The sequence below is a fragment of the Sciurus carolinensis genome, chromosome 3 (genome assembly GCF_902686445.1).
Source record: "Sciurus carolinensis chromosome 3, mSciCar1.2, whole genome shotgun sequence".
Lineage (NCBI taxonomy): Eukaryota > Metazoa > Chordata > Mammalia > Rodentia > Sciuridae > Sciurus > Sciurus carolinensis.
The window spans coordinates 21,497,178-21,509,737 of record NC_062215.1 but is presented as its reverse complement, the minus strand read 5'-3'; the positions used below and the strand labels follow the sequence as shown (position 1 = coordinate 21,509,737).

The 12,560-nt window shown below is 39.2% G+C and overlaps 1 protein-coding gene across 2 annotated transcripts; it reads right to left on the bottom strand.

Annotated features, from left to right (window-relative positions):
- Nucleotides 1-4,627: 4,627 nt before the first annotated feature.
- On the bottom strand, nucleotides 4,628-11,602 carry LOC124979851 (keratin-associated protein 4-5-like). Of its 2 annotated transcripts, none has more exons than XM_047544651.1 (2): nucleotides 11,243-11,602; nucleotides 4,628-4,966 (listed from the first exon to the last, which is right to left on the bottom strand). In XM_047544651.1, exons 1-2 carry the CDS (start codon nucleotides 11,600-11,602, stop codon nucleotides 4,628-4,630), a joined length of 699 nt encoding a protein of 232 aa, XP_047400607.1. The 2 variants fall into 2 exon arrangements, with proteins under 2 accessions (XP_047400607.1, XP_047400608.1); XM_047544652.1 differs by having other exon boundaries at nucleotides 4,628-4,958; nucleotides 11,367-11,602.
- Between the last annotated feature and the right edge of the window lie 958 nt (nucleotides 11,603-12,560).

Sequence of the window (12,560 nt, the reverse complement as noted above, 5' to 3'; positions counted from 1 at the left end):
TATGAGAAAACTGTATTTATGAGGGTTTGTCTCTGGGTCCTCTATTCTGTACCATTGGTCTACCTGTCTATTTTGGTGCCAATACTATGCTGTTTTTGTTACTATTGCTCTGTAGTATAGTTGAAGTTCTGGCATTGTGATACCCTCTGGTTCGCTCTTCCTGCTAAGGATTGCTTTAGCTATTCTGGGTCTGTTATCTTCCAAATGAATTTCATGATTGCTTGCTCTGTTTCTATGAGGTACATCATTGGGATTTTAATTGGAATTGCATTGAATTTGTATCACACTTTTGGTAGTATGGCCATTTGGACAATACTAATTCTGCCTATCCAAGAACATGGGAGATCTTTCCATCTTTTAAGGTTTTCTTTAATTTCTTTCTTTAGTGTTCTGTAGTTCTCATTGTAGAAGTCTTCCATCTCTTTTGTTAGATTGATTCCCAAGTATTTTATTTTTTTTTGAGGCTATTGTGAATGGGGTAGTTTTCCTAACTTCTCTGTCAGAGGATTCATCACTTATGAATAAAAATGCATTAGATTTATGAACATTGATTTTATATCCTGAACATTTTTATTCATATTGTTTTTAATGTTTAATACTGTCCTATGAACTATTTTCCTTACTCTTTTAGTGGAAGAATCAAAGGAAGCACAGAGAGGTTAAAAAAAAAAAGTTGTTCAAGATTAAGCAAAGATTAAGCCTATTATGTCTCCAAGTGGTCAGAGAAGGGGTGAAGAATAAGACTTTCAAGCCCTTGCTGAAGCTGTTTAATTTCCTGCAATGTTTCTTGTTCCTTGTCAGCTCTGCAGACTTCTACTCATCTGCCATGACCCAGTTGAAATGGTTCCTCAATGACATCTTTCCTGTTAAGCTACTTTTCCTGATAAGTCACATATCATTATTCTTTGTCTTGTGTATCTAATTTGGCACTCAACTGTATTATAGTCATTGCGTTCTGTCATTCCCCCAGGTGCAAGGCCTAATACCCCGAAGTCCTGGGCTACAGCATTTATTTTTGTTAACACAGGGTGGGAAGAGAGGATACCAGTGTTAAATGTTTGTGAAGTGAATGAAGGCTTTTTGATGACCTACAGGCCTGTAACGGTCCTTTCATAAACACACATCTTTTGACTGCTGGAGTAAAGAAAGGGAAGACTCCAAACAAATGGATTGCTGGGTCCATCTGAGGAAAACTGCATTTATGTGGTAAAATATCATCTGATAAATGACATGTCAAAAGTTGTGGAAGTTAAGTCTCAATTTATATTGAGGCTTGTTTATGGACACCATGAATACTGTGCTTAACTCAAAGGCCTATGTTCATACAGAAAAAGACAGGAAGGAGGTAAACACCAAATGGTAATATCAGTCCTTCATCTCCTGACTTCCCTGTTTTACTCTTATTGCTAGAAAAAAAAAAATAAAAAGATGCCATCATTACCAGTTTGATATCAGTCTGCCAAATTTATTTGCTGAACATCTATTGTTTTCATTTTTATTTTACATAATACGGAACTTGGGGCAGTTTACCTGAGGGGTGATCCCAGGAGATGCAAGTGAGGAATTGGGGAAAGTAAGACAGAGCAGGAAGGAAACTCCCCAAAATGTTTGTGTTAATGATGGGGTCACCGCTGTGGGCAACTTGGGAGCAAGCCATGGTTACATGCCTGAGGCTGGAAGCATTTGGCTGCTATGATTGTATGCTCAGAATATTCTAGAAAATCAACTGAGTATTGGCATTAACCATGAGTTCATTAAAATATCAACTTGTAAAAATCAACAGACTTCTTAGGCATTAGCAACAATCCTTCATAAAATGTAAGGGGCCAAAAATTCATCATTCTTATGATAAATAAAACATGTAAATAAATAAATCTGCTGAGCAATACAATTGACCCAGATGGAGGAAAGTAGTAATATTTCCTGAAGGACATATGTGGATAGGTTCCATGCACCCTTAGTGTGTGTGTATCATAGTGAGGGTTGAACCCAGGACCTTGTGCTCGCTAGGCAAGCACTCTACCAACTGAGCCATATCTCCTACCTGTCAAATGGTATTTAAATAAATACCAGAACAACAAAATGTATAACTAAAGCCAGATTTGTAAATAAATGCATATATGCAGTACACATACATTTAATAAGAATTCGTCTCATACCAATGGCTCTCAGATGATATTGGCTCTCCAATGGCTATTCTAGAAGACATACTTTGGGTTGAATTCTTCTGTGTTATTTAGATTTTTAAAGACTGCATATTTATGAACAAATAATGAAATAAAAATCCCCAGAAGAGAATAAATATGATTTATATAAAATTCACAATTCTCTCCACAGATTCTGTTAAATGTGTTTTCTGCTCTTTTGTTTTACATTCCTATTTCTGTGATGCACTGAAAGACTGAATGTATACCTCAGTTCATCATTCCAGCTCTCAAATTAGTTATCCTGAATTCCAGATTGGTTTTCTGAACAGGTTAAGATCCCTGGGAAGCAGACACCAAGATAGAGATTAGCATGCCTGAGGCTGATGATGTGTTCTTGGGACTAACCCTTGTGGAAGGGAAGGGAGGGGAAGGGAGCAGGATAGTATACTAGGAGAAACCAAACAGGAGCAGCCTCCCTGGAAGTCTCAGCTGACCCTCCAAGACCTGTGAAGCTCACAGGACTGGTTAGAGACATCCTCAGGACAGGAGAGCAATGAGGGATTTTATTGGTTCATGCTGGAAAGGGGGCATGACCTTCGACAAAAAAATCAAGGTCTCGGGCAAAACCCATGAGCTTTCTCCAGGCCCTTCATTGACATCACCTGGCTGGCCCCATCGCATGGCAGGATGCAAGTCCCAATGACACTCTGTCCAAATGAAGTAGATCTACTGTACATGTGGACAAAGGTTTATTGCATGTGACTGAGTAGAAAATACATAGATTTTGCTAAGCAATCTTGGCTGCTTTTATTGGTCCCAAAATATTGAATGATGGTATTTTAAAAGATCATGAATTTCGTTCAATTTTTCCAAAACTTTTCCCATTATTATTATATTCATGGACACTCCTTGATTTATGTGTTTCATTCCTTTTTTTTTTTCCTAAAGACTACAAAGTAGTGAGTTGATTTACCTAAGACCCAAAAGACTTTCTAGAGAAAACAGGCAGTGTTAAATGTTGTTTGACTTCGGTTGGAATGTTGCTGAATATGTACTGTCTCCCCTACAGAGACAGGCAAAATGTCATTACCCAGGACCCAAACATAAAAACTTTTTAAAAAGAGAGTGTTAATATACCCTTTGTTTAGCTGTACATACAGATTATCATGTTTGTGTCCTTAGGCCAAGTTTTAAGCTTGTTATGTCTTGTTTTCCTTACCCGAGGTTAATTACTAAATATATCATAAAGGGATGTTCTGAGGCTTAAGAAGATCATATACATGAAACATTTGGCCTGGTGTCTAGAACGTCTTAATTTTATCATTGCAAAGATTATAGGTATGTGGTGATTGTATAATTTCTTTTTTGATACCTGATTCAATGTATAGATTTGCTCATTGTTTCTATTTAGTTAATGTATAGGCTGTACATTTTCTCTGCTAGTAGAGATATCAATCAAGCTTTTCCAACTTTGACACCTTAGACATTTGGGGTGGGATCACTCTTGGATATTGGGGTGCCCTGTGCATTGTAGAATGGTTAGCGGCATCCCTCGACTCTTCCAACTGGACAACACCTGTGCCAACCGTGTCCCTACACACTGCTGAGGCCTTCTGAGGGCAAATTTGCCCCTTGTTGAGAAACACTGGTGTATGACTACCTCATTTCCCCCAATGGTTATATTGTCTTCCTAGGAAGCTACCAAGGTGTACTTAACTACTCACTGATCAATAGATATTTGATCTTTTCCTTACTTTTCTTTTTAAAAACGATGAATGAAGATCTCCTTTCAAATTTTATAACCAAGCCAGATTTGGTGGTGCACACCTGTAATCCCACTGACTTTAGAGGTTGAGGCAGAGGGATCACAAGGTCCAGGCCAGTCTGAGCAACTTAGTAAGACCCCATCTCAAAAAAAAAAACAAAACAAAAACAAAAACCAAAACTCTGTGCTCTGTGGTAGAGTGCCCCTGGATTCCTACCCCAGTACTGCAGGAATCAATAAATAAAATAAAAATTTATAGTTAAAAAAAGAGCAACGATCATACTAAATTTTCAATGATAATAGAATGGAGGTTTATTTTGTTACATAGGAATAACAAGATACATGAAAATCCTTGCAAAGGACCAAGAAGTGATACTTCATTGGATTTTAATGTCAGAGGGGTTAAACATCTGCAGCCTTACAGGTGATAGAAGCAATCTTCGATTCTTTAAGCATGATGAATGGATGTCCTGAAGATGAAGGGAGACACGATGGAGGTAATGTGTTAAATTAGTAGGAGATCCTCAGTGAGTTCATTTGGGGAAGGCAAGAAGTCTGAACAAAATGCAGGATATGGATACAGAATTACTAGGAATGAGATTGGCTTATGGAACTCAGGAGATCAGTTCTCTTGAGCATGACATGTTCTTTAGAAGGAAAGTCTTCATGTGTGGGGATAGAGGAGAGGGGGAGGTGGTGTGTTCAAAGGCAAGATTCAGCAGTCGGGGACCGCACAGCACATGGGACGAGGGCAGGTGGAGATGACGCAGGTGGGGCGGTAGCAAGTGGTGTGGCAGGAGACATTGCCACAGACTGGACGCAGGCGGCAGCAGGTTTGGCAGCAGCAGGAGTCACAGGAGGGGCGGCAGCAGCTGGAGATGCAGCAGCAGGGGCGGCAGCAGCTGGACCCACAGCCACTGGAGCCACCACAGCAGCTGGACCCATCACAGCCACCGCACCCACCACAGCAGGGGCTGCAGCAGCAGCTGGGGCGGCAGCAGGTGGTCCTGCAGCAGGTGGTCTGGCAGCAGCTGGGCTGGCAGCAGCCACAGCCCTGGCCGGAGCAGCAGGATCCACAACAGGAGTTGCACATGGTGTCAGAGGATGGAGGTTCTGGCTGGGTTTCCAAGTGGATGAGTGTTCAAATTTGATCTTTCCTTGCTGTCTCTTGCTTTTATACCCTGCTGAGGGTTGCTAGAACCATGTGAAGGATCTTGTTTATACTAAGAAAAGATCAGTTAGTTTTAGGTAATTAGATAATTGTGTTTATCTGGTAAATATCCTTATTTATAGAAAAGGTACCACTTCCTTTTCCTGTTGTATAATGAGCTCTCCCATTTGGTGAAGCCAAGTGAATCACCTCCAATTTTTCTTCCTATCTGATGTATCTCCTAAGGTTGACCCCTCACATGACTTTCATTGGATTTGATGTTTATTATTCATTTATGTATTTGCCTCCAGAAAAATGTACTGGAAAAGGTTTTATGGTGAGTAAATCTCCTCTGTTGTGCAATAGGTTGAAAGCAATTAGGTGATTCTGATACAAAAAGAGGATGGAAGACCTACGATTTGGAGGTGTATGGGAGGTAGCTTGTGTGCAATGAGGAATACTGTGGTTTCTTTGGATTTTCTAGATGGTCAGTGAGGTGTAAAGGATTCCAGTGACGCTACTGTCTATTTTGTCCTACTGAATCTATTCAATCTGAAGAGTTATAATGCAATGGATTCATTACTTTCAAGTAGTAAAATCACATTGGCATGATGGAGCCTTTTAAAAAATATTAAAATTTTAATGATATGTTTATCAAAGGCAGGGTGTCATAAGGGAACATTTTGGACCTACATTTTGGTAAGTCAATATGTCCAATAAGTACATCATAACTGGAGTGTTAATGAAAGTGTAATTTTTCAGAGTCTGAGCTGTTTTCTCTCAACAATGTTTGTGGAGATATTTTCTTTGATATTAAGGAGAAGTAAAGGGTACACTTCAATCTCTGTCCTATAATCTCAAGGCAAATGACACATACATAGGAAAGAACTTGGCAATTTTTTTCCAGGACCATTTTATTAGTAAACAAAGTAACAATTGTGTATTTAAATTCATACATTCCCAGTGAAAAGTGAGCTAATACTAATTAGTTAGACTTTGTTGAAGGCCTGCTATGTGTCAGAAATTTTCTGAGTCCTCTATAATTGTTGTCTTGTTTACTAGGACTCCATCAGGTGGACACAATTTTTCTTAATTCTTCACACGTGAGGTCACTGAGGTCCAGATAGACTGAAGTACAGAGTCCAGAGGGGTGGTGGTTCCCTCCTAGGATGTTCAAGGAAGGGGTGAAGAATGATAGCCCATGCCAGTTCTCAAGCCTGGAATCTTCCACTTGTCCAGAATATTGCTTTCTCCTTTGTCAACCTTGCAAACTCTCATGCAGACATAAAGATTCAGCAAATTTCATTTCCAAAATTTTCTTGACATCAATTATGCTTAAAATGAATCCTTCCCTCCTCTTTGCTTCAAAATATGACTCTGCTCTTTCCTCCTCTTTGCTTCAAATATGCTTATGATAAAGTGAAACACTTCATCAAAATTGTTTTAGATCTCCTTTTTCTAGTCTTTTTTGGTAAGACCCACAAGGTCCTAGTCTCACGAAAATGTCTTATTCACAGTTATTAGCATGGAGACTAGTCAAGGACTTGGATGAAGGTTGATTGAGTGAATGTGGGATTTATTGAAAATGCAGGACATTTACTCAGTCTTTAACACATTTGTATAAAATCCAGTTGAATGGAGAAGAAATGAAAAAGAAATGAAAAAGTGTTCAGTGAGAGCATGGTTGAATGGGGTTATGCTTTTGGCATTTGCCTGGGTCAATAACCTGTATAGGTAGGGTGTATAGGAAAGCAGAGAAAGATAATGCTCAACAGGTAGGATGAGGAGAATTTAACAATGTTTTTGAATTTATACAGAGACTGTATGTCATATTATCACTCAGGGGAAGAAAGCTGTGAACAAACATGAGGCCTTGCAAATAGTATTTGACATGGGCTGGGGAAGCAACAGGAAGCAGGGTAGAACATTAAGGGTTAGTTGTGTTCTAGGAGTGAATGGTGTCTAGAGTGGTGTAGCATGGTAAGTATTGGAACAATAGGAGTTTCAAGGAAATCAACCAGAATCAGCTACAGAATGACAGTAGAGGTAATAGGAGACCTTATTATTAAAGAAGATCCTCAATTTAACATATGTCTATTTTATACCCATACATGCATAGACTTTTTGCAATTAGATTCTTCTTGATAGTTGAAAGACAATCACTTGTAGTTTAAAAGTGCAAGATAAGAATCCATCAAATGCAGAGAAACCACCAAATGCTTGGGAGGAATTGTAAAAACTCGATTATTTGATCATTATTGATGGAAATGTAAAAGGGCACAGCTACATGGGAAAATAACTTAGTAGTTAAAAAATATGTAATTATTGCATGACCCAGCAATTGCAATCCTAAGCAATAAAAATTTAAATTCTCAAAAAAAAAAAAAAGAAACCATCCCAAATAAAGTAAAAACACAAGTGACTAGATGGAAAAAAATATTTGTAATGTATATCATAGGCAAAAGTTAATAGTATATAAAGGACTTCTAAAATAGATTAGAAAAAAGACAAACTGTCTAATGGGAAAATGAAATGCAGAATTTTTTTCACCCTATATAGGTACTAAATTTCATGCAGTAAGAGAAATGAAGTAATATGGAATACCACTTCTCACCTGTTAAGTGGTCAAAAATTCAAAATTTGACAATATCTGCTAGTGAGATAATGTGGAAATAAGTACATCACACTTTTCTTGTGAGGAGTTGATTATAACTAGCAGCATTATTCTTTGACCTAGCTATCTCAATTCTGTAAAGTATTCCAAAGATACTTATGCAAAAATATAAAGAGATGTTGTACAAAATTACCCATAACAGTTCTAGATGTAAGAGCAAAACAGAATAGCAACAAAAAAATGGATCCAACCTGGGTGTCCTTCAATGGGGTACTGATGAAAAACTACGGCATGATCCTAAAATGGGGTACTATTCAGTTGTAAAAAATGAATCAGGAGTATCTTTATATGCAACTATGAAGTCATTTCCAGGAATATATTGTTAAGAGCTGATAAAGCAGATGGGAAAAATGTGTATCATATTCTACAATATGTCTAAAAAACTCAGGTTACAAATATAAAAAAATTGTTTACATTTAAAAATAATGGGAGAATAAAGATAGAAAAAAATAATACCATAAAAATGGATTTTTACTTCTGGTTAAGATGCAGGAGCATATGTCTACATAAATATTTGTTCACAAGTATCCATGATAACTGTATTTGTAATAAAAAAAAGTCTGGAAACAACAGGCAAATGGATAAACAAACTAATATGTTCATGTGAAGAAATATTTCTCTGAAATCAAAAGGAATCAACTATTGATAAGTGTGACAACTTGAATCTCAATATGCTGAGTGGAATGCTAAATAAGACAATGTGCACAATATGTAATTCTATTTATAAACAATTCTAGAAAATACAAGCAAATTGATAGGGACTGCAGATCAGTAGTTTCCTGGAGCTGGGGAATAGGGAGGAATTTCAAAGGAGATGATGGATGTTGATTACCTTGACGATGGGATTGGTAACTGAAGTACATGCAGAGATCAAAACATCCAATTGTGCACTTTAAATATATAGTTTATTGCAGGTCAGTTGTACCTAATGAAGCTGAAAGAAGAGAAAAGGAAAAAAAGCCTCATGGGAGTATCAACCACAATTTGTTTTCAAAGAGTCTGCACAGAGAGGGTGAAAGGAACAGGGTGAAGAAAACACACGTAGGTGTTAGATTTCCTGAATAGACCATGTTCTGTAGCTTTGAATTTGGATCTATATAAATATTTTGCATGACTACAAAACAAAATTAAACTTGAAAATCTCCCAAGATCACAAAAACAGTAATAACAGCAGTGATAATAGAACGTCACTGTATCCAGTGAAAGTAGTTATGTCAAGAAAACAAAGTTTTTTCAAAAACCTGAGAAACGATCTCAAGTTCGTTTTCAGCAATCATATTGTTGTTGTTAGTGTTGGCAGGGTATTCCAAGATCATTGCACAAGCATTGTGCAGTAAAGAAAATGGGTCATTCTAGTGGAGAAATGTTTTTGGCATGGGAGAAAGGAGATGGGTAAGTGAAGAAACTGGATGTTAAATAAAAACCCTTAAGTTCTCTGTAGAAACTCACGATGTGGCTTATCCTTTAAAAATTATCTTCTAACTCCGAACACCAAAAAAAACTAAGATGAATAAATATTAACTTAGACGCCTTCTCACATTTCAGTTTATGGTTTCACATGCCACTTTCCACTAAAAGGAATCAGGGTTCCTTGGAAAGGTGGCTGGTTATGTCTGGGGAAGGAAATGCACAAATAAGTCTGGAATATTTAGTTATATCCAAACCAAGAAAACCTTCAGAGTCTACTAGATTCTGGTCAAAAGGACTCAGGAGCCAGCTCGAAGTTGCTTATTTGAGCATCACGAGGGACATGAGCTGGAATGGACTGATACCCCATCAATATACTGAAATCTGTGAGTTCCTATTGACAGGAAATTTTTAAAGAAAGTAAAGCCCTTCCTTAGTTACTTTTGGTTGATGCACACTGGTAAATAAATGGAGAGCATCAAGCATTTATTTTGCCTTTCTAGAAATATTATTCATCAGTGTAACCACACATCCATGAGAACATATGGAGAGGATTCATTAGAGGCTATTTCTCTATGGAATTGTCTGAGGTAATCAATGACAAAGGAGTAACAGATTTGCAATATCACAGTTTTCCCATGCTTCATGAAATGATCGTTCTCAGTGATGATCATCTGCAGCTGCTAATACCACAGAGACACCTGGACATGATGTGGCCCCCGTCTGCCCCAGTGGAGAAGCACACCACACCCATGAGGTAGTGGTGGAGTCCTCAGGGTCGTTGGGGGTTTGCCTCCTGTTAGCAGGCTCAGCTGTTCTCTGGGTGAAGTTCGTGTAACTCAGTTCTCATCATTGGTATGTGGCCAAGAGGAGAGGCAGGAGAAGATAATGAGGGAAGTCTGAGTTGTTTTTCAAGACTGAGGCTTCCACATCATCTTTATGAAAAAGGGTGGTCCTCGACACCAACAAGGGGAACCCACCACTTCTGCGAGTGCAGAGAGTTCAGGGAAATTGGGGGATCCAAGATCTCCAGTTGCATCGACTCAGACACTCTGGTCCTATTTCTCCCAGTCTTGTTCTTTCCCATTTGCAACCTTGGCCTTGGCATGGCAAAATGGTTTGAGAAACAAACCACTCTGGATCTCTGCTACTCTATTCTTAAATCCTAGGCTTGGTCCTCTGCTTCATCCATCCTCTGGCTGCAGGAGATGAGAGCTTGCATTCTGTCCTGAAACCTCTGCCTGAAATCACATATGTCCTGTGATTTCTGACTTCAGCTTGCATTGCTATTCCAAATCGCCCATTATTCCCAGCAACAGACACCCAGTTCCGTTATTCCTATAGTTGCTACAAATTGCTTTCACAGATATGTAACACCAAAAGATGTTGTTCCATAGAACATTGTTTACAGTCTTTCCAAAAAGTTTTTTTTTTTTTTTAAATTCTCATTTTTAGCCTTGAAAGAGATTGTAATGACAACCAGGCTGTGATAAATATGTCTCAACTTCTAATGTAGAACTGACAGCCCTGCTCAATGTCCTACAGTGCAGGTAAAATACAACTGTCCAGATCAAACAAACTCTAAGAGAAGAACATGATCACACTGAATTTCCCATTCAAGAAGGTGGTGGTTTATTTGGGTATGGAAATCTGACATAGGAAAAATTGGGGGTTAATAATTAGAAAAGAGAAACTTAATTGAACAACGAAGAGCAAAACTGCGAAGATCCATAAGGTAGAAATATTGAACTCAAATTGTGGCTTCTTGAGCTCGATGCTCTGGTGCCCACAAGTTAGGAAGGAAATTCTGGAGAGAACTAGTCAGGTCAACACAGCAGTTGGTATATTACAAGCAAATCCACACTTGGGTAGGAGTGAGAGAACCACGTGGAGGAATAGGACTGAGGCCAGGATGTGCCTGTGGAGTTACTGGGCCTGAGGTGGGCTTATTAAAATCGCCAGACCCAGCTTAGTGCAGCAACATTAGTCTCTCTCCGTGTGACCTAATGGTCAGCAGTGAACGAAGTCCAACATCTCTGGGGAAAGAGGAGATGGGGAGGTGGTGTGTTCAAAGGTAAGATTCAGCAGTCGGGAACAGCACAGCACATGGGACGGGGGCAGGTGGAGATGACGCAGGTGGGGCGGTAGCAAGTGGTGTGGCAGGAGACATTGCCACAGACTGGACGCAGGCGGCAGCAGGTTTGGCAGCAGCAGGAGTCACAGGAGGGGCGGCAGCAGCTGGAGATGCAGCAGCAGGGGCGGCAGCAGCTGGACCCACAGCCACTGGAGCCACCACAGCAGCTGGAGCCACCACAGCAGCTGGAGCCACCACAGCAGGGGTTACAGCAGCAGCTGGGGCGGCAGCAGGTGGTCCTGCAGCAGGTGGTCTGGCAGCAGCTGGGCTGGCAGCAGCCACAGCCCTGGCCGGAGCAGCAGGATCCACAACAGGAGTTGCACATGGTGTCAGAGGATGGAGGTTCTGATGTTAACTAGAGAGTGAGTTTCAGTGAACTTTAAAGTTCCTTTGCCGTGCATCCTCTTTTATACTTTGCCTAGGCTGTTCTGACCATGTCCTGGACCATTTCCTGATGTTTTTCTAAGGAAATATTAGCCATTAAGTGACATCATTGTGTTTTTCTAAATAGTTGAAGGTGAAGAAAAGTAAGATTTCCTTTTTCTTGTGCATCACAACAATCCAATCTCGTCTTTCTCACTGAATTGCCACTTCTACTTCCTTGTTTGTCAACTCTGTCTTCTGAGGAGAGCCCGCCTCATGGAGTCAGTCATTGGTATGTACCTGTGGTCTGTGTGTCACTCACCATGATTTTGGGCAGATTAGTCTCATGATGCCAAGATCTCTTTTGATGTTGAAAGAGAATCAGAATTATAGTAGGGAAATAGAAAAAAGTTTGTCTTTGTAAATAATTCCCGGTGAGCCATGAGGAAGATAATCCTACCTGTGAGTCATGAATGCTCATTAGGTAGTGGCCTGTCTAGAGTACTTTGAGGAATGCATCAGGCACTACTTCATTCAGTTTCAAACTCTTACCAATGACTCATTGCTTTACATAAGAAAGGCCATTTGGAGCCAACTTGAAGGGAGTCTTACTGACCCAATGTGGGACAACTTCAGTACCAAAATTAATAATGGCAGTAATAGATTTTAACCCTTCAAATAAAACAATAATTCATAAGTCTCTGCTGAAACTAATTAGAGAAATTATAAAGGGAGGTGAGAAAGTTATCCATGTCAGTAGAATGACAATAAATGTAGAGGAATAATGGAGTTGTAAAATCACTTATTTATATAGATCCTAATAAAACCAAGTACAATTAAGTAAATTTCTTCAATGAATACTATAACTACTGGGTACAATTTTGATCAGGAACAGGATATTTGTACACTTCAAAATATTT

Coding starts and splice junctions, on each gene's coding strand:
- LOC124979851 (XM_047544651.1), bottom strand. CDS start 11,602: ATGTGCAACTCCTGTTGTGGATCCTGCTGCTCCGGCCAGGGCTGTGGC. Junction 4,967..11,242: donor GCCCCCGTCCCATGTGCTGT/GCTGTTCCCGAC, acceptor TGCTCCGGCCAG/GGCTGTGGCTGCTGCCAGCC.